The sequence below is a fragment of the Rhincodon typus genome, chromosome 3, assembly GCF_021869965.1.
Source record: "Rhincodon typus isolate 14 chromosome 3, sRhiTyp1.1, whole genome shotgun sequence".
Taxonomy (NCBI): Eukaryota; Metazoa; Chordata; class Chondrichthyes; order Orectolobiformes; family Rhincodontidae; genus Rhincodon; species Rhincodon typus.
This window is the reverse complement of record NC_063334.1, coordinates 29538294-29560986: the sequence shown is the minus strand read 5'-3', so window position 1 is coordinate 29560986 and position 22693 is coordinate 29538294. Positions and strand designations below refer to the sequence as shown.

At 40.6% G+C, this 22693-nt stretch overlaps 1 protein-coding gene across 1 annotated transcript in view; it reads right to left on the bottom strand.

The window, feature by feature from the left end:
• ecpas (Ecm29 proteasome adaptor and scaffold) overlaps nucleotides 1–19715 on the bottom strand; it is a 90717-nt gene extending 71002 nt beyond the window's left edge. The window contains exons 1-6 of the mRNA XM_048621275.1: nucleotides 19602–19715; nucleotides 15622–15738; nucleotides 14323–14441; nucleotides 9962–10111; nucleotides 8002–8155; nucleotides 4802–4941 (exon numbers count right to left, since the gene is read on the bottom strand). Of these exons, the coding sequence (XP_048477232.1) occupies nucleotides 4802–4941; nucleotides 8002–8155; nucleotides 9962–10111; nucleotides 14323–14441; nucleotides 15622–15738; nucleotides 19602–19709 (788 nt within the window). The 5' untranslated portion in view covers nucleotides 19710–19715. The remainder of the gene's footprint in view (nucleotides 1–4801; nucleotides 4942–8001; nucleotides 8156–9961; nucleotides 10112–14322; nucleotides 14442–15621; nucleotides 15739–19601) is intronic.
• Nucleotides 19716–22693: the final 2978 nt, after the last annotated feature.

Sequence of the window (22693 nt, the reverse complement as noted above, 5' to 3'; positions counted from 1 at the left end):
GGGGGTGGGAGATTTTGAAGCTGGTGAAGTCCACATTGAGACCGTTGGGCTGCACGGTTCCCAAGCGAAATATGAGGTGCTGTTCCTGTAACCTTCGGGTGGCATTGTTGTGGCACTGGAGGAGGCCCAGGATGGACATGTCATCCAAGGAGTGGGAGGGGGAGTTGAAGTGGTTCGCGACTGGGAGGTGCAGTTGTTTGTCGCAAACCGAGCATAGGTGTTCCACAAAGCGGGCTCCAAGCCTCCGCTTGCTTTCCCCGATGTAGAGGAGGCCACATCGGGAACAGCGGATACAGTATACCACATTAGCAGATGTGCAGGTAAACATCTGTTTGATGTGGAAGGTTTTCTTGGGGCCTGGGATGGGGGTGAAGGAGGTGGTGCAGGGGCAGGTGTAGCACTTCCTGTGGTTGCAGGGAAAAATTCCGGGAGTGGTGGGGAGTGTGGAGCGGACAAGGAGCGGAGAGAGGGGTCCTTCCGGAAGGCAGGTAAGGGTGGGGAGGGAAAAATGTCTGGTAGTAGGGTCAGATTGCAGATGGCGGAAGTGCTGGAGGATGATGCGTTGGATTTGGATGTTGGTGGGCTGGTACATGAGGACGAGGGGGGTTCTGTTTTTGTTGTTATTGCGGGGAGGGGGTGTGAGGGATGAGTTGCGGGAAACGCGAGAGACGCAGTCGAGGGCGTTTTCGACCACTATGGACGGGAAGTTGCCGTCCTTGAAAAACAAGGACATCTGGGATGTCTGGGAGTGGAATGCCTCATCTCGGGAGCAGAGGCGAAGGAATTGGGAATAGGGAATGGCATTTTTGCAGGAAGCTGGGTGGGGAGGAGGTGTATTCTAGGCAGCTGTGGGAGTCGGTAGGCCTGAAATGGATATCGATTTCCAGGTGGTTGCCAGAGATGGAAACAGAGGACCAGGAAGGAGACAGAGGTATCGGAGATGGTCCAGGTGAACTTAAGGTTGGGGTGCAAGGTGTTAATGAAGTGGATGAACTGTTTGAGCTCCTCGTGGGAGCATGAGGCGGCGCCGAAAGTCATCGATATAACGGAAGAAGAGGTGGGGGATAGGGCCAGTGTAGCTTCGGAAGAGGGATTATTCCATGAATCCTACAAAGAAGCAGGCATAGCTTGGGCCCATGCGGGTACCCATGGCCACCCCCTTTGTCCATGACACCATCCATGCCCTCCACCTCCTCCAAAACTTCCGATTCCCTGGTCCCCAACACCTTATCTTTACCATGGACGTCCAGTCCCTATACACTTGCATTCCCCATGCAGATGGCCTAAAGGCCCTCCGCTTCTTCCTGTCCTGCAGGCCCGACCAGTCCCCCTCCATTGACACCCTTATCCGCTTAGCTGAACGCGTCCTCACCCTTAACAACTTCCCCTTCAATTCCTCCCACTTCCTACAGACAAAGCTCATCATCTATTTTTTCCCTGCAAACTTAAGAAGTGCTACAACTGCCCCTATACCTCCCCCCTCACCCCCATCCCAGGCCCCAAGAAAACCTTCCATATCAAACAGATGTTCACCTGCACATCTGCTAATGTGGCATTCTGTATCCGCTGTTCCCGATGTGGCCTCCTCTACATCGGGGAAACCAAGCGGAGGCTTGGAGACCACTTTGTGGAATACCTACGCTCAGTTCGCAACAAATGACCGCACTTCCCAGTTGCAAACCACTTCAACTCCCCCTCCCACTCCTTGGACGACATGTCCATCCTGGGCCTCCTCCAGTGCCACAACGATGCTACCCGAAGGTTAGAGGAACAGCACTTCATATTTCGCTTGGGAATCCTGCAGCCCAATGGTATCAATGTGGACTTCACAAGCTTCAAAATCTCCCCACCTGTCCTCATCCCAAAACCAGCCCAGCTCGTCCCCGCCTCCTTAACCTGTCCATCCTTTCTCCCACTTATCCACTCCTCCCACCTCAACCCCCACCCCCACCTCCTGCCTACCAGCCTCATCCCCGCATCCTTGACGTGTCCATCTTCCCTGGACTGACCAACCCCCTACCTAACTCCCCACCTACACTCAGGTTTACTGGCTCCATCCCCACCTCCTTGACCTGTCCGTCTCCTCTCCACCTACCTGCTCCTTTGTCCATCTTCCATCCACCTCCCCCCTCTCTCTATTTATTTCAGAATCCCCTTCCCCGCCCCCAATTCTGAAGAAGGGTCCAGACCCGAAATGTCAGCTTTCCTGCTCCTCTGATGCTGCTTGGCCTGCTGTGTTCATCCAGGTCTACACCTTGTTAAATAAAACCAGAAGTAGTCTATACAATCCCTTGACCCTACTCCATCATTCTACAGGATTCATGGCTCATCATCTATCTCAATGCTCCTTCCATATACTATTCCCATGTCCCTCATGTTCTTATTATTTAGAAATCTAAAAAATCTGTCTTAACACATTTGTCTATACTAACCTTTCCTTTTACATACCATTGAAGTTTATACAGTTTTTAAAACGTTTTTCACTAGTTTAATTTAATTTTTTTTAAATTTTTGAGCTTCATGGTCGGCCTTTGCTCTTCTGTCTTTGATCTCAAATTTTTACCATCTATCATTGGCCACAGTTAGATCACTCTTCCGCGTTTAGGCTGTGCTTCATAGGAGACTGTATTTGTTGTTAACCATGTCAACCATCAAAACTTCCCAAACTATCATAAACTAACTTGTCTCTCACTCCTTTGAAGTTTTGTTGCTTAGATTTAAGACTGTAGTTTCAGATTACATCACTTTCAAATTTAATGGAATAGCCTATCAAATTATGGTCACTTATCCTGAAGGATTCCTTTGCACCAAATTTATTAATTAATCTTTTCTTGTTACACAATACTAGATCTAACATAACCTGCTCTCTAGATGATGCCTCAACATACTGCTCCAGAAAACCATCTCTCATATATTTCAGGATTTCACCTTCCACAGCATTTGTGCTAATTAGTTTTGCTTAGTCTGTATGTGGATTGAAACCAACAATGATTATTGTATTGCCCTTGTTACATGCACCTGCAATTTCTTGATTTATACCATTCTCTACAATGCCACTACCATTTCGCGGCCTCTCAACAACTCCCGCCAATATTAGCTGTCCCTTACAAAAACAAATTGCTGGACAAGCCCAGCAAGTCTGGCAGCATCCATGGAGAAAAATCAGTTAACATTTCGGGTCGAGTGACTGTTCCTCAGAACTGTTCTTTTTGTTTAGCTGTTCCTTAATGTTTCTTAGCTCCGCACAAACTAATTCTCCACTTCTTAATCTTCTGATACAAGATCCTCTGTCATTAACATACTGATCTCATCCTTTATTAACAGCACTACCTCACCTTCTTTTTTATCTAGTCCTTTTTAAATGTCAAATATCCATGAATATTCAGTTTTCAACTTTGACCAACCTGCAGCCATGTCTCTGTCACGGTCATTCTAGCATAACCGTTTACTTTTATTCAGGCTGATAATTTATCTAATTTGTTGCGAATGTTGTGCGTATTCGTTAGTTTTAGTTTTGCCTTCACACTTTTCAGTATTTTGATCATATTTAATACTGGCCTTTATTTCTACTGCTAATTTCACTTCTTATTTTCCTTCCTATCATCAGCCCTTTTTTCTGTCTAAATTCCAAGGTTTCCAACAGCCTGCCAAGCTAGTTTATACCCTTCCTCTGGAGCACTACCAAATCTTCCTGTAAGGCAATTGGCCCCAACTAACTAAGGTGTAAACTTTCCACAATGTACAGTTACTATGTGTCTCAGAACTTGTCCTAATGCCTCAGAAATATAAAGTCCTTCCTTCTGTATCATCCCATTCAGGCATGTGGTCTCCATGAATGTAATAACTGTTGTGAAGAGGACAGTATGTTTTGACATGATTCAAAAATGGTTTTTCATTTTTAAAATTATTCAGTTTATAAACAAGGTGGTTATAAACAAGGTTATAAACAATTATGGTTCATCACACAAAATTAGATTACATTAAGATGACACTGCCATTGCAAAAACTACTATTGTCAACTTCTGATCCATGGTTTACGCTGTTAGACATTACTGATGCAAAGAGTACGGACATAGCTAGAAAAGTTGACAAGTCTGAATCTGATACACTACATCATATACAATAAACTGAAACACGTTCTCCATCTACCGAATTACTAAACTCAACCTTTATAGTGTTCGTCCAGTTCCAACTTACTGCACCTCTTATTTTCATCACTCTACCAATTGGGGCCGTCTCTCCAACTAACTAGGCCTCGATCCCTGGAACTCCCTCTGTAAACTTGTCCACTTTTCTACATCTCTCTCCGCCTTTAAAGATGCTTCTTAAACTTTCTTCTTTGACCGAGCTTTTGGCTACTTGCCTTAGTATCAATTTGTGTCAAATTTTGTTTGATAACACTCCTAATTATGCTCCTCTGGAAGCTTTACAATATTAAAGGTGTGATGTAAATACAAGTTATTTTGTTTATATCCGGCTCTAGAGAGCAACTTGTCTTCCCAGAGATAAATCAAAATTGGGGCAGTATACACAAGCTACAACACCCCAGCTTTAGAATGGTATCGATAACAAGCTGAACACACCCTTGAAGCAGCGATTGCATGTGACTTGTCTAGACAGAGGAGAAAGAAAAACTAATTGAACTCTTTCAAGCCCATTACAAAACAATGCAGATGACTTTCGGACATAGACTTAATTCCCTATCATAAGAAGCTAGGTAAACATACAAGTATTCAAATATGTGTTGACATTAAGTACCAAGTCCAAAAGACTTTAAAATAGTATGAGTCTTAATTCTTACCTTTGCATGCTTTTCACCTCCATATCTGCAGCAGTTGCCACGCTGTGCCGAGTATCACTCGATGCTACCACCAGGTGAACAACTGCTTCATTTTCTGGTATATGCTCCGCTTGAATGAACTTCACAATTCCCAGTTTGCACTATGTTCGGATATTAATTAGGATTAATAAGCTGTTTTCTTTCCGATCTTTAAACTATTTTAAAAATGACGAGGCTACCATGTTTAACAAGATTAAGCAATTGAATGTTGATGATCTCAGAAAGTTAAAGTCACCAAAGTCCCAGAGGACCATAGGCTACTCTCTCATTAGACAGATGGTGAGTTTAAACTGTGGGTCACGACACCTCAGGTGAAGAGCACGATTCAGAACACAGGGCATTCATGGTGGCTTCAGCTTATACACGAATTAAAGCAGTGCTCTTGTGCTAACTAAACACCTTGAAATGAAAGCCATGCATATTCATGTTTTAAGACCAGATACATATATTACTAAAAGTCTGACATCTGCCCAAATGTCCTCTTTGTGACTCTGAACTCATTCTTGTCATGCTTTTGTCAAATTTTCTGCTAACTCTCCTTCCCTCTCTCATCCCCACAGATTATAAACTGCTGTTCCACTTCTATAATTGAAATGACACACAAAGTTGTCATTCCATTACCTGGGACCACACCTACAAGCATATCAATTTTTTTTTTTTAAAAAAGAGTTTATCTTTTCTTGCAGTTTGGTTTAATTATTTTTAATTTAGTTATTGGTACATAATAATTTAAATATTTATATATGTATACACGGTCCCTCCCGGCCCAACTCCCCACCTTCCCACAAAACCGAATTTGGGGCACTTGAACCACCTCTCTTCTCTGGAGAAATTAAACTGAATTAATTAAAAATAAAATCTGGAATAAAAACCAGCAGCAGTAATAGTGACTATGTAACCACTGGATTATTTTAAAAACCAAATTGATTCACAAGTGTACTTTTAGGGAAGGAAATCTGCTGTCCTGACCGTACCTAGCTTTTGTGTGACTCCATGGCAACATGGATAACTGAAATGGCCTTAACAAACCACTCAGTTGAATTTCAAGGCGACTCACCACCACCTTGCGGGTAATTAGCAATTGGCAATAAATGTTGGCCTCAGCAATGAAGAAATCCTCAACAATAAATTAAAAAACGCATAAAAGGGTCAGCTTTGTAGAATATGCCCTCGACCGTGTTTCCCGCATTTCCCGCAACTCATCCCTCACACCCCCTCTACCCGCAATAATAACCAAAACAGAATCCCCCTCGTCCTCACGTACCACCCCACCAACCTCTGAATCCAACGCATCATCCTCTGACATTTCCGCCATCTGCAATCTGACCCCACTACCAAAGACATTTTTTCCCTCCCCACCCTTATCTGCTTTCCGGAGGGACCACTCTCTCCATGACTCCCTTGTCCGCTCCACACTCCCCTCCAGCACCACCACCCCGGCACTTTTCCCCTACACCTCCCCCCTCATCCCCATCCCAGGCCCTAAGACGACCTTCCACATCAAACAGATGTTCACCTGCACATCTGCTAATGTAGTATACTGTATCCGCTGTTCCCGTTGTGGCCTCCTCTACATCAGGAAAACCAAGCGGAGGCTTGGGGACCACTTTGCAGAACATCTACGCTCCATTTGCAACAAACAACTGCACCTCCCAGTCGCGAACCATTTCAACTCCCCCTCCCACTCCTTGGACGACATGTCCATCCTGGGCCTCCTGCATTGCCACAATGACGCCACTCGAAAGCTGCAGGAACAGCATCTCATATTTCGCTTGGGAACCCTGCAGCCCAAGGGTATCAATGTGGATTTCACAAGCTACAAAATCTCCCCTCCCCCGACCGCATCCTAAAAGCAGCCCAGCTAGTTCCCGCCTCCCTAACCATTCCTCCCACCTCAAACCCCACCCCCATCTCCTACCCACTAACCTCATCCCGCCTCCTTGACCTGTCCGTCCTCCTTGGACTGACCTATCCCCTCCCTAACTCCCCACCTACATTCACCTTCACTGGCTCCAACCCCGCCTTTGACCTGTCTGTCTCCTCTCCACCGATCTTCTCCTTTATCCATCTTCTATCCGCCTACCCCTCTCTCCCTGTTTATTTCAGAATCCACTTCCCCTCCCCTATTTCTGAAGAAGGGTCTCGACCCGAAATGTCAGCTTTCCTGCTCCTCTGATGCTGCTTGGCCTGCTGTGTTCATCCAGCTCTACACCGTGTTATCTCAGATTCTCCAGCATTGGCAGTTCCTACTATCTTGGCATTGTAGAATATTTCAGTGTCTGTCGGGAGAGATGCCTAAGCATTAAACATCTTTATATAGGCATCTCCCACGACGAATGCAGACTTTGGAATTTATAATGGAAACAAATGACAGGCTATATAACTTTAAATGGAGACTGAACTACATGTGTACATTTTGGACTAATTATCCCCTGTGTTTTAATGGGAGCTAATTATAAGAAGATTGCAGAGCCTTTAAATCAGTTTCAATCATGCATGTTGCACTGAGGTTGCTGTTAACTACAATATCACAAGGGGCAATTAAACCTCAATAACAAACCAATTTTTTTCTGACTGCTGTGTGGCACCTGTCATAAACATAATGGCAGTATTTAAGAGGTGATCTGAGGTTGGTTACAAGTTATCCCATCTGTAAATGGCACAATGTTCTGTTTAGCATCGCCAGACTTTACAGACATATGTTCAACTTCCTGGAAGGTAAATAACCAGACTGACTGGTTTGCAGATTGCTCCAGTTTGACAAATGCATCTTAGGAAGAGAAGGAAAAGAATCGATGAAGACTTCTTTAGTTCCACCAACTTTATACATCATATTTACTTCATAAATCAGTCAGCAATTCAGTAGCATACATTGCACTTATGCAGAATTTTGTAAACCAATTTCCGCTGCTCTGTCAGTAAGGACTAGCTACAGAATGACAAACAGAAACATTATTTCCTTTTGGTGGAGTAAACAGTTTTAGAGTGGGAAAAGGAATTTTTCAACCTCAGCACATCTTACCTAATATGAAATCATTAATTCACAAAGACTGGTTGAAATGTATATTCTATTAATGTTAGCAGATCTCAAGAATTATTAAAGCATAAAAAATTAACATTTTATGCTGTAATTTACTTGATCACCAACACAAATTCTATACCTGCTCCAGCTGTTCAGGTGTCCACGGGTTATCACCAACAACACGTTTGGCTGCATATGAACTCATGCCAGGTGGTGGCTGAGCGATACCACCACTACTGACACCTTGTTGTGGGCTCTGGTTTGGACGATTTTGAGGCTCGCTCAACACAAACCTAAAACAGGAACCAATTGTAAAATGCAACAAAACCCACTTATTTCTGGAAGCATTTGTTACAATATTTCCATCTGGAATTATCATTGCAGAAGAACTACAGAGAGCTATTTAAATTCAACAAACAACTGAACCATTTTACGGGACATTTACTGATTTCAAAAAAACAAATAATTTATACACACACATTTCAATGACAGCTGCATTTTTTCAAAGCTTTTTCCCTATAGCTTATCTGCAGCCACTATAATAAATGCTCAACAAATTGGAATTGTGCCTTGTCGTTTCAAAACAAAATCCTCAAATTTCCCCCACCATACAATACCCAAGATATGGATCTTACAGCACAATCAAACTTAAATGTTTTGAGTGTACCCACATGACATGCGGCAAAGATACTGAAGACAGCTGACCATTTGAGTGCAATAACCCAAACAAAATACCCATTTCTTGGATGCCTCCAAAGGTAAATGTACCACATATATATTTGTCATGCACAGGAAAGATTAATTGATCTACTGGGTCATTAGTAGAGAACATATCTACAGCACCACAACCTGACTCATAAGAGGTTTTCTTTTGCTCGAGAGCTTTTAGTTATGACAGAAATACAAGGGATTGAATAAAAGAGAATTACAGCAAACGAGACAATTCTGCTTATCATGTCTCTACTGACTCTGAACAATGAGTTGTGCTTAGCTTCCTATCCCTGTTTTTTCCTAATCACCCCTCAAAACATTCATCCTTAAATGGCTGTTCAACATGCCTTTTAAAATTACTTTTGAAATTAGCTTCCAATACACTCCAGATCTAAGTGACAACATTTCTAATTTTACCTCCAATGATTCTGAATCTATGACTTTTTGTTAGAGACATGCTTGCCAGATAGAATTGGTTTCGTTCTATTCCACTAAAACCTCTCAGCATCTTGAACAACCTCTACTGGGTCTCACAACCTTCTCCATTCCAAGGAAAACTGTGCTACCTCGCCTCCCAATTTCATTGCGTATGTCCTGGTAAAGCTCCTCTATACCATTTCCCTGACCTTTACATCCTTCCTGAAGAGTGATGCCCAAAATTGTCCATCTGAAGTTTAACCAGCAGTAACGCAACTGGACCTCCAGATTTTATGCCTGTTCAGAAAACCTCAGTGTGCCAGCAATGAAGATTCGCACACCAGTTCGGTTGCTTGGACCGTGTGACAAGGAATATTGTCACGTGGAATTGAGAACTATAAATACCATTACTTGGTGCAAAAGACTGTCAAAGCACTAGATTGTAATAAATCCAACATCCATTTGATCCAACAATTTCTCCAAACTTCCTGGTGACTAACATGATAATTCAGTAAGAAATTGACACTTATTACCAGGGTCCCTTGTCTCTCCACCATTCAACAGCAGAAAGACACAATCTGCCAGGAGCGGTATTCTCAAACTTGGAAATATGTTTTAAACTATTTTTGTAAGTAGCATTGTACAAGTAGAATCGAGAAAAGAACTGACACGTTTAACTATGAGATTAGTACTGAATCAATTTGATCTTCTTTCAATGAACGAACCTGTTCCTATGAATCAGGTGAGTCGAATGGCCTGTTTCTACGTTTAAATTCAGAATGATTACAATGCTGACAAACCATAATTGGTTAAATAATTAAGAAATGCAAGATGTGGAAATATTTTGTATTTTGTGGAACCTAAGTGGAAAAAAAGAAGTTGCAGAGAATACGGCTTCGTTTTCTAGTGCTGTACTATCAGTGGGTAAACAGACTTCATTCGGGTAGAAGGGAGAACCTTTATATACATACCCGTAAGGCATCAATAGAACGTCCAACATAAAGTCTAACAACTGCTGAACAATCTTAGGTTTCTCCCCCAGGTTGAAAATAGATGCTCCTTTGGTTTTCTCTGGTGGGTACTTCACGTGATACAATGCTGGAATTAGTAACTGCATTAGGCTAGAAGACAAAAGATTTCAATCTGATTTGGACTATCCAAAAGATATGTGTAAAAATGTTCTTTTAAAGTGTAGCAAATGTATTTAAACTTACAAAATCAGTGCAATATTTCAGTCTAACAGTTTTCAAAATTATTTAATAAAGCGCTTTAAAAAATGTTGAAGTTCCATCCATACTAAGTATTCTCATTTCCATGTTTCAAACCTGCACAAAATTTAAATCTACAAACTTGTAAGTTGTCTGTTGTATGTTGACGAACTATCGTGTGGGCTGCATTGGCAAATTGAGTTTTGTGTGCTGATGTGCATCTTTATGGAGTTGTAACTACCAAAATAAGACTGTATGGGATTACACCAGTAATTTATCAAAGATACTATTAAAATTCAGTAGGTTATATATGCTGTTTCAATGTTAAATTTTGGTTAAAATGGACTACTACTATTCAACTTACATCATTTGACTTTAATACTATAGACTTGTATGGGTTAAAAATGACTGAAAGGACAATGACTGGAAACGAGTGATGTGATCACCTGACGAAGTCCAACTTCCACATGGAATGTACAGAAATACTGTTTTAAACAAGAAGTGCTAAAATCTAGCAAAGCACTAAGAAATCTGTATCACATTTACTCACAACTACATGATATATGTTCACACATTGGGAGCAGGTCATCTGTGAAGAGTTCAGTTTAAAAAAGGCAATGAAGCTATACTTGGAACATACAAACGAGCCATATTTCAGCAGCTTGACTTGAGCAACAAAAGATTAAACGAGCAGCATATACTGAGAACAGCCAGGATACTAAAAGACAACACTGTGTAGAGCTGGAGGAACACAGCAGGCCAGGAAGCATCAGAGGAACAGGAAAGTGGACGTTTTGGGTCCGGACCCTTCTTCAGAAATGGGGAGGGGGAAAAGGGCTGGGAAATAAATAGAGAGAGGAGGGGTGGGGCTGGGAAAAGATAGGTGGGATGGTGATGTGTGAATCCAGGTAGGGAGTGCTGGGGATTGGTCAGTGGGGCAGATAGGCAGGAGAGAGGACGGACAAGTTGTGTCAGGTCAAGGGGGTGGGAGGGAGGGAGGATGGGTGGGGCTGGGGAAAAGTAGGTGCAGTGGTGATAGGTTGGATGCAGGTAGGGGGTAGTGGGGATTGGTCAGTAGGAAAGGTAGGGAGGATAGGTGGGGAAGACGTGTCAAGTCAAGGAAGCGGGGATGAGAGGGATGTTTGGACATGGGATGAGGCCGGTGGCGGGGAGATTTTAAAACTGGTGAATTCTATGTTGTTAAGACCTCCGGGCTGTAGGGTCCCGAGGCAGAATATGAGGTGTTGTTCCTCCAGTTTGCGTGTGGTGTAACTGTGGCACTGGAGGAGGCTGAGGATGGACATGTCACCCACTTAACTCCCCCTCCCACTCCCTGGGGGACATGTCCATCCCACCTACCTTTCCCCAGCACCACCCCTCCTCTCTCTATTTCCTAGCTCCATTCCCCTCCCTATTTCTGAACAAAGTTCCCGAACCGAAACGTCAACTTTTCCTGTTCTTCTGATGCTGCCTGGCCTGCTGTGTTCCTCCAGCTCCACAGTGTTGTGTCTGACTCCAGCATCTGCAGTTTTTGCTGTCTCCGAAGGATACTAAAAGCTCTTCTCTCCCTCTCTATCACAGAAACCAAAGGAGTGAAAAAGTGACACTGAAAAAACAATTTTCACCAAGAAATCCAGGTTGTCTGCAAACTTCACCATTCCAGAGGAAGCAGGACATCAGATGAACCTTTGCGATCCAGAATTCATCCTCACAACTCAAGGACTCTTAAAAACTGCCTGTACCTTCCTGTTCTGACACCCTTCTCTCCACCGTTCTTTTTAAGTTAATTACCTGTGTTGTACGTATGTGTTTTAACTTATTTTTTGCTAGCTTAATAGGTAATAAAACTCCATTCTCTTTCACTCAATAAATCTTGAGAATTGGCTGCTCTTCATTTTTGATCTGGTTCACTAAGTTAAATTGAAGTGTGATATTTATGCTCTAAAAATAAATCAAAATGTTTATGACGAACAGAGGGCTGGTTAAAAAATTCAGAGGGGAACAGATCACCTCTTCTAGCCTTATTGTGACAATGTATGAGTAACTGACAATTCATAAGGCACATCAGTGGCTTGATGTTTTAAATATACCATAACCTTCTGGCCCTGGGCAAACTAATTTTATTAATCAAAGACAAATACAAATTTAGTCTGTGATAAATTAATACAAACTACATCCATAATATTGTTATTTCCAGTCTGGACAAAATTAAAGGCAATTCAACAATACTGACATCTATTGACATCCTAATCTTCAGACCATAAAAAGACTCAGAAAACTCAAGTGTAAAAGAAATATACAAAGATGGTAACAGAAATGAGATATGACAGCTCTCAGAAAAAGTTATCTTTTTTAAAAGGACTTAGAGGTGACTGGGGCGCCCTCTAGTGGCAAAATGGTAGTGTTCCCACCCCTGGACCGGGAGGCCTGGGTTCAAGTCCCACCTGCTCCAGAGGTGTATAAAAACATCTCTGAACAAGTTGCTAAGAAACAAGTCGAGGTCTTTGAAATCATGAATGGGTTGGGTAGATTGATGTGGTGAGCACATTCCCACTTAAGACCAAAACAAAAAGCAAATTACTGTGAATGTTGTGAAGCAATCCTGGAGTTCTGACAACCAGTCGTCAAACCAAAATGTTAACTTCGTTTTTCTCTCCACAGATGCAATCAGATCTACTGCTTTTTCAAATACTTCTTGTTTTTATGTTTTATTAATATTCATTGAAAGGAAGAAACAGCTTTAACTTTTAGATATGTTCATGTCGACAAATTCTGCACAGAGTGGCAAATCTCAAACAGCAGTTCAGAATCAATCTGTTTGTTTTGTGGTATTAGATGAGGGAAGTCTTCTGGGTAAGCCAACTGTTACTCTAGAGCAATGTGATGGGATTTCTTAAAACATATTTACGTGAATATGGAGATGACAATTTCTTTTAACATACAATCAGACAGACCACAACTTTGACAATATAGCATTCTCTCAGTACAGCACCAGTGTCTGAGCCAAGGTTATGCTCACTGGTTACAATGAGGTATAAGTACTATCAACTACTTTTTAAAATCTTATATTAATGTCCAGTAACAATTATGGTTTTATATTCACGTACTTAGGCCAGATAATTATTCCATAGTTGGTAAACTGTGATGTCTCCTTAACATCTGTGATTGAGACATTGAGCCATTGTATGTTCCATGGTCTGTTCTGGCTAACTATAATTGCAAGCTAGAAACATTTTATTATTTAACTGTCAACAAAGTCAAGTTAACCCTCATTCAGCCCTATAGATGATGTTAAAATTCTGAAAATATATGGCATTTTATACAACGACATTCCAACTGTTTTTTGGGTTGAGGGCACAGGGTGAAAAGTTAGGAAAAATGAAACCATGATTATAAAACAGGTTTTAAGAAGTTTTTATTTCAGTAGATGGAAAGTGAAATGGAGAAGAGATCATTTTTACATATAACTTGATGTAATTTTTATGGTCCCAGAAAATTGCATAGGGTCACAGAAATTGTCTCTAACTAAAAGCTTAAGGTTTGCTGGTGATCACTGGTGGCAGCAATCACTTGTTACTAAGAATAATGCCTAGGAAATTCAATATCATTGGTCATGAATTGTGGGTCCTTGCATGGCTGATGAGCTCAATCCTAGAGCTGCATCATTCAATACACATTTGGCAGATGTTTCCAGGAGGCATCAGCAACATTAGGTACATGGACAGAGTTGGATTTTCAAACAGTTTAAGATATAAGATTTTCTTCAGGATTCAATGCAAATAAGTCATGAGAACACCATCAATTTGGTATTGAGAAAAAAAAAACACCCAAGTACCTTCCATATATTAAAAAGTTTGAAAGGTACCGCAGATTGATTACTTTTTGCACATGGCCATTTATGCACTCATCCAAGGAAGCTGGAAACATTGAAGACAATGTTTCTTTTTGCTTCTATTTTTAAGTATTAGTATCAGTTCAAGGAATCAGTGAAGTAATTTATTTCCTTCAAACTTCAAAGCACTTTAATAACGCTGACATTAAACCTTTCCACTAAGATGCTTTTATTTCCCTGACAGTCAGGTTTTCATCTATAATGTGCAATGCTGCAATGATGAATACTGCACCTGTCTTGTTGCGGCTGAGGCTTGCTTTCCATTGCTGTAACCAAGGAAGGCGCTAATTCACACTGTTTCTCCAGTGACAAACGGGGATATCCCATTTTAATATATATTATTGTAAAATTCTGGGATGTAAAAAGAAACACAATTGGTTAAAGAGCATTTTATAAGAAGAATGATACTATGTTGATAAACTATTCTTGACTGGAATAAATATCATAGCCACCTCACTGCAGACAATTATAAATGAGTAGAAAAGAGGAACTGTTCTTTTCCACAGAGTGTAAACAATCTAACTTTCAAAAATTGCAACAAGGAACTAAACATTTTTTATCTTTTGGCAAATAAGGCAGCATCAAGTGTTCACAAGTCAGGAATATCACAAGCATTAACCTCAATCCCAAAAACATACCGAGTCAATGATGACCATCAAATTTTCACCCTAATTTCCTTTCTTTTTAAAAAATTCATTCATGGGATGTGGGCATCATTGATAACTACTTGCCCACTACTGATAAAGGTGCTGACTTTTCTCTGTGCATCGTGTAACCCTCTGGTAGAGAGCCATAGAACTGTTACAAAGCACAAAGGTCATTTGCCTCATTGTTTCTGTGCTGGCTCTCCAAAGGAGCAAATGGGACTACAATCCTCGTGATTACTCTTCACTTGAAAATGAAGACACTATTATTGGAAGGTTATTTGACTGTAGAGGGAATACCTGCTGAACCCAAACATATTCACACCCAACACAAGAACACAAAAATTAGGAACAGGCCCTTTTACTCGAGTCAGATTTGCCTTCATTTAAAACCAGTTAATCTGATTATGACCTCAACACCAACGCCTCACAGCCCCACCCCTTAACCTTTGATTCCCTTGTGGATTGACAATCTATTGAACTAAGCCTTGAATGTATTCAATTATCAAGCCTCCACTGTCCCTGGGGAAGAGAATTCTATACACTAACAAACCTTTGAGAGAAAAGCATTCTCATTTTTGGCTTAAATGGGAAATCTCTCATTTTTAAACTGTGTCCCCTAGTTCTAGGCTCCCACTGGAAGGAAATATCTTCTCAGCATCCATCCTGTCAAGTGCTTTTATTCTCATGTTGTTGGAAACAATTACTCCAAAAATATTAAAAAATCTATAATATATAAATTAAGTAGGCTACATTTCCGCTAATTCCTCCAGCTGCGGCACAGACCTCTATGTGTAGCAGCAGCTGCAGAAAGCTGAAGTCAATGTTTGCACACTGATCAGTGATCATGGACCTTGGAAGAGGATAAATGACTGGTAGATACTCACTGTGACAAAGGAAACAGCAGCAGGATCCTGATACTGAACCAATAGAGTTTCCACTGGTAACTGAATTTTAGGTCGACTCTTAATGCGCTTGTTGAGATGAACTAACAGTTCCATGACCTGAATTTGAAAACAGAGCAGCTGCTTACTTTACTGTAACTATAACTTGTATTTACATAGAGCCTTTGCTTCATGCACGAATGGAAAAATATCATTTTTTCTAGCACTATCTGTTGATGTCAGTGGGACTCGGTACCAGTCAAATGTTTATGTATTGATAAATAACATTCAACATAAAAACTATGGCTGCTGGTCTTTGCACTAACTGAATTTATAATTTGCATTTAGGAACAGGGGCTATCAAATAATTTTTATATTGAAAATGATTTTTCCCAGTTTGAGAATTATATTCTGTTAAAAATATCTGGAAATAAGTTAGTACTAGAATTAGAAGTGACCATGAAGCTGTTGGATTGTTGCAGAAACCCAACTGGTCCTCTAACGTCCTTTCTGAGCCATTTTTACCTGACCTGGCCAAGTGCTGTTGGTCTGAATTGCTCTCTGAAGTGGTCTAACAATATACCCAAAAAAAGGCTACTAGAAGTAATCTCATCATTTCATAGATTGCATCAATTTAACAAGAAACCCCATCACCACATTCTCAGGGCAATACAGACTGGGCAATAAATAGCACTGGCACTGGAGGAGGTGCAGAGGAGATTCACTAGATTGATATTGAATTGAGAGGGCTTATGAGGAGACACTGAGTAGACCGGGATTATTTTCATTTGAATTTAGAAGAATGAGGGAGGATCTTATAGAAACACATGAAACTATGAAGGGAACAGATAAGATAGAAGCAGGAAGGATGTTTCCACTGGCAGGTGAACTAGAAGAGGCCTCAAAATTAAGGGGTGCAGATTTAGGACTGAATTAAGGAGAAATTTCTTCACCCAAAGAGTTGTCAATCTGTGGAATTCCCTGCCGAGTGTAGTACTTTCTATCTTGTTTTAAAAAGTTTCATTTGTTGAGAAAAACAAAGTTGAAAACATAGCCGAGGACAAGGAAATCCAAAAAAGAACATCTTTGTACAATGATTATGTGGATCCTTTCCAGACAGTGCTGCTAAATCTAGCAAAAGCATTTGTATAATCTTTAACGTAAGCGAGATGCCAAATGACTTGGGCGGGGGCTAATGTTATACCTTTATTTAGAAAAGGCTGTAAGGAGATGGGTAAGATTTTGAAGATGATTCTGAATGATAAGATTTACAAGCATTTGGAAAGGTGAGGATTGATTAAGAGTAGTCAGCATGGTTTTGTGCAAGGGAAATCATGTCTTTCAGACTTAATTGAGTTTTTTGAGAAAGTAACCAAAAAGATTTATGAGGGCAGAGTGGTAGATTTGGTTTATATGGACTTTGGTATAGCCAGTAAAATCTGACATGAAATATTCATTTAGTATCTCTCCCACAAGATTCCACACGGTAGACTAATTAGTAAAGTTAGATCAGATGGAATTCAGTGTGAGCTTGCCAACTTGATACAAAAATGGCTTGACAGTAGGAGACAGAGGTGGTGGAGTGTTGTTTTTCAGACTAGAGGTCTGTGACCAGCGGTGTTCCACAAGGTTTGGCACTGGGTCCACTTCTATTTTTCATTTATATAAACAATTTCGATGAGAATACAGGAGGCATGGTTAATAAATTTGCAGATAACACTAAAATTGGTGGTATAGTGGACAGTGAAGTTTATCTTGTTACGGAGGTGTGGTCAACATCTCTCTGATAATTAAAACCAATATACACAGAAAAGCTCGCCTCGTAATCTGTTAAAGGAAGTGTGAAAAGTGGTATAACCTGCCCCTCACCCCAAATCTGTTGTAAAAGGAGTGGTTAAATAAAAGAAATCCCTGATGCTCACTTTATAAGCAACAAGTAACAGTTTATTTATCCAACTCTAACAGTGAACAAATTGACAGAACTACTAACAAACCAAACAATTACTCCCCCTTAAATACTAATAATTCCCGAATAAAACAAAATTCTAAGGGTATGCTGTTCCAATAAATAGAAGTCCCACTTATATACCAAAGTAATAAGACAAATAAATTAAAACTCAGTCTCTCAAAAATTACAGCTAGGGTAAGTCTTCTGGAAAGTCTTTTGCCTTCACTGCCATTCTCCAGCCAGGAACGCCTTCCTCCATTGAATTCTTGTGTCGGAATATTAGTTGAGACTGCCGTAGTACCTTGATTTAGATGGTGCTTACTCTGACAGCTTAGAGATTTCTGTGAGAGCCAGTGACTTTCTCTTTCTTTAGAGATGATGGCTGTTGAGAGTTATTCTCTTAATAGATGGCAGTTGCTCTCATCCCAATTTTCAAATGCCTTCGTCTATACCATGACCTACTAATTTCTTACAATAGGATTGGTCTGAGGTTGTCAAATTTAATTGGGCTTTGGTACTTAGGGCCTGGTTTAAATTAATTGGCTAAATTCAAAAACTTGTTGTCTTGATAAAAAGGTTTCTTTGCTTGCTAACAGTATAGCCTTTTGATACAATGTTTCAAATTCAAGAACTCTATGCATTTGCTGCTGCCTGCAGACATTTTTTAAAATCTCCAAGCCTTAAAAAAACACCTTTTAAAAGGGACCATGCACTCTTCCGTTACCATCATTTTACAAATTAATTCTAATGTCTTGCCTTCGAATTCACAAGTTTTATACCATCTTCGCAACACTTCCTTCCCTTAAGAAAAATGAACCATCGTTATGAAAAGATGACTTTTTTTCTGAATCTTAACACCATTATTACTAGATACATAGGTCATTAATCTAGAGTTACACATTTCATACTCATTCAATATTTATACATATAATATTGAGCACTACCATGTCTATCTCATGTGCATATTTTCCTTTTAATCCAGCAATAACGCATCTGCAGTAACATTTTCATGACCCGCAACATGTACAATCTGTCAATTAAATGCTTGTAATATAACACTCCAACAAAAAAGTCTGGTGTTCTTATCTTTAAATCTTTCCAAAATGTCAAAGGGTTGTGATCAGTGTACACAACCGTCTCTGATAGAATATTTTAATATTTATATTGTGAACATTGTAAGACCAGTACCAAACTCTAACTTTTGAAAAAGTTGAATATTTTCTCTGGTAGATAGAGTTTCTTTGAAAAATAACCAATTGGTCTTTCAATTCCACAGTTATCCTCCTGTAACAACACAGCTCCAACCCTGACATTGCTTATGTCGATAGTGACTTTAAAGGGTTTCAAGAAATTTGGTGTGGCTAAAACTGGTGCAGTGGTTAACAACGCTTTTAAATTTTCAAATGCCTCCTGGCATTGGTCTGTCCACTGAAATTTCGTGTTCTTCTTTAACACATCTGTCAGCGGTGCCACCATGCTACTAAAATTTGGTACAAATTTAGAATCTGCTCACTCCCAAAAATCATAGCTCCGCCTTCTTCGAGGATGGTCTTAGAAATTCCTCGATGGCCTTCATCTTCATGTTCCTTGGTGTTATCCATCCTTGTCCGATTTGTCCTCAGAACGTCACTTCTGCCTTCATGAATTCTGTTTTTGCCAAATTTATGACCAACTTTCCCTTCTGTAGTCTCTCAAACAACTCTGCCAAATGCACCATGTGATCTTTCCATAAATGGTTAAAGATCATCACGTCATCTAAAGAGATGACACAATTAGTCAATCCTGCCACAACTCTGTTCTTAAGTCTTTAAAATGTGGCTGGTGCGTTTTTCATTTCAAAGGGCATTAACTTTAAATTGATACAACCCATTTGGGGCTACAAACGCAGGAACCTCTTTCACTCTCTCCGACAAAGGTACTTGCCAATAATCAGAAAGTAAGTTCAACTTTGTGATGTAAGTGGCTTGTCCAACTTTTCTACACAGTCCTCCAGTCTTGGAATTGGGTACGTGACTGATTTAGTCACGGCACTGACCTTCCAATAATCTATGCAGAATTCTGGAGTACCAACAGGTTTGGGAGCCAACACGATCGGCGAACTCCACTCGCTTTGTCTTGGCTCAACGATGTCTTCTTGGAGCATCACTTCCACTTCCTTCTGCACCTGTGCTGCTTTGAGAGGATTAAGCCTGTAGGGGTGTTGTTTTAAGGGAAAACATTACCTACATCAACCTCACGTACTATAGTGTTTGTCCTCCTCACTATTTTTACATACATCCTCATAGCGCTGCAACAAGCCTTCCTGTTCCCGAGACAGATAGCTTAGGAGCCTATCCTATTCTTTCAGGACTTCATTATTAGATTCATTCTGAGGTACATCAAAATCCAAGTCATCTGGATTTGATTCCTCATTCTGAATGGCAGTAACTAATACCTGTTTCTCCAGTTCCCCGTACCTGTCATATGAAGGTTTCAGCATGTTCACATGACAAAAGCGATAATTTATTTTTCAATCTGACATCTTTATCGGATAATTCACCTGACTTAACATCTTCTCAATCTGAGAGGGACCATTAAACATTGCTTTGAAGGGGTCTGCCACTTTTAACAGCACCAGTACTTTATCCCCAAGGGCGAAAGTACAAATTTTAGATTTCTTACCTGCTTCTCGTTTCATTTGATGCTGTGCCACCTTCAAATGTTGACTAGCTAATTCACCTACTCTGTTTAATCTTTCACTCACCTCAGAAACATAAGCCAACTGTGAGATCCCTGACTTGGTACCTATCAACTTTTCCTTGATTAATTTTAAAGGACCTCTTACTTCATGTCCAAACATCATTTCAAATAGAGTAAACTGAGTCGATTCATTTGGGGCATCTTGAAGAGCAAATAATGTAAATGGGACACCCTTATCCCAATCATTTGGGAAATTCTGGCAATAAGCCCTCACCATGGTCTTTCGGATCTGATGCCACCTTTCCAATGCTGTCTGGGATTCAGGATGGTACACACTGGATTTAAAGTGTTAGATGCCTAAACTATCCACGATCTCCTTAATCAGTTTGGCAGTAAAAATTAGACCATTGGTCTGATTGAATCTCCCTGGGTAATCCATAACTGGTAAAGAAAGCAAGCAACTCCTCCACAACCCTTATGCCTTGACATTCTGTAATGGAATTACCTCTGGAAATCTGGTAGACATATCCATTATGGTTAGCAAATACTGGCTTCCACTTTTGGTTTTAGGGAGGGGACCTACACAATCATAGTCCATGTGAAAGTTCTTCAAATGCAGGAATTGGCAAGAAAGGCACTGGTTTTATTACTGCCTGTGGCTTTCCTACCACCTGACACGTATGACAGGTATGGCACAATTCAACCACATCCTTATGTTATCCAGGCCAATACAAGGCCTCCATTTCTGCCTTAGAATTCTATCCTTAAGGTAATAACATGCTGGAATACATTGATTCCTTTTCCGAGTAGACTTCATGATATAAATGTTCTGTTGTCTCATCTTTTTGTTGTAACTTCTTTAGTCTTACAGAACTAAGGAGGCAATGGCCTCGTGGTATTATCACTAGACTGTTAACCCAGAGACCCGGATAACATTCTGGGGACCCGGGTTCGAAGCCCGCCATGGCAGATGGTGGAATTTGAATTTGAATTCAATAAAATATCTGGAATTAAGAATGTAATGATGAGCATGAGAGCATGAATCCATTGCCAATTGTAGGAAAAACCCACCTGGTTCATTAATGTCCTTTAGGGAAGGAAACTACCATCCTTACCTCGTCTGACCTAAATGTGACTCCAGATCCACAGCAATGTGGCTGAATCTGAACTGTCCTCTGGGCAATTAGGGATGGCCAATAAATGCTGCCTAGCCAGTGACGCCCTCATCTCGTTAATGAATAAAGAAAAAAAACTAAACACCTCTGCCTGATCCTCTACTTGCTTAGGTTTTTCCTTTACTATTTCATCAAACAGGGTGTCAGCTAACTGGACCTCAACTCCTTCGTCCTTCTCTTTGGTTGCTTTAACTTATGACTGTGGGATCTTGTCACTACACCGTCTGCAAAATTTCCAGGGTATTTTTCTTTAAACTCCTCAGTTCCCTGGTTTTCTTTTGGCTTCTCCATCACTCTCACCTTTGATCCTGCTAGGTCGTTTCCAAGAACAAACTGTATTCCTGGAACAGACACTCTTTCAATTACTCCCACTATCATTTCCCCAGTCTTGATTGGGCTTTCCAGCCTTATCTTACATGGGAGAATGCTAAATCTATCTCCATTTATTCCACAGATTATCACTTTCTCGAGTAACATTTCAGAAGGAGTGCAAATACATTCATTTCTTACTATTAAAGACTGACCAGCTCCCATTTTTGTCAATATTTTAACTTCTTTACCTTCTCCCCCCGTTCTTCCTGAGTAAACCTTAACCACAGAGGTGAAGTCTTTGAAGAGATTGGGCGCTATCTTACAGTCCAGCCAGAGACTAAGCTGTGCATTCTCCTGCAGCTCCTTGACTTCTCTTGGAATTTCCTTCACAATCTCAACTAATCCCCAGTGGTTTAGCCTCTTTTACCATAACCTTCTTCCCAGTGCCTCTCTTAATCTACTAACACTGTGATTTTGTGTGTCCCCCTCTATTACAGTGGAAACACCCGAGACCTTTCACCGTTTTGGGTTTCGTTTTTCAGATGTGGTAAACTGTTCCTAGTGTGATCTACTTGTTGTTTTTCATTAAAGGACCTCCCTTTTTCCCAATTTCTATCCCTCATGGAATGGAATTGCTGTCAAAAGCTAGATTTCAATTTATGCGTATTCATCTGCCACCTCTACAGCGCTTCTCGCTGTTTTAACTTTCTGTTCCTCAACGTGCATTCTTATCATTTCTGGAAGTGAGTTTATGAACACCTCCAGCAGAATAATCTAAGATCTTCATACATCTTTTCCATCTTTAATGCTCTCACCCATTTATCGAAATTGTTATGTTTAATTCTTTCAAATTCGACACAAGTCTGACCTGATTCCTTCCTTATATTTCTGAACTGTTGTCTGTGCGCTTCTGGTACCAATTCATAGGCACTCAAAATAGCCGGTCTTACTTTTTCATATT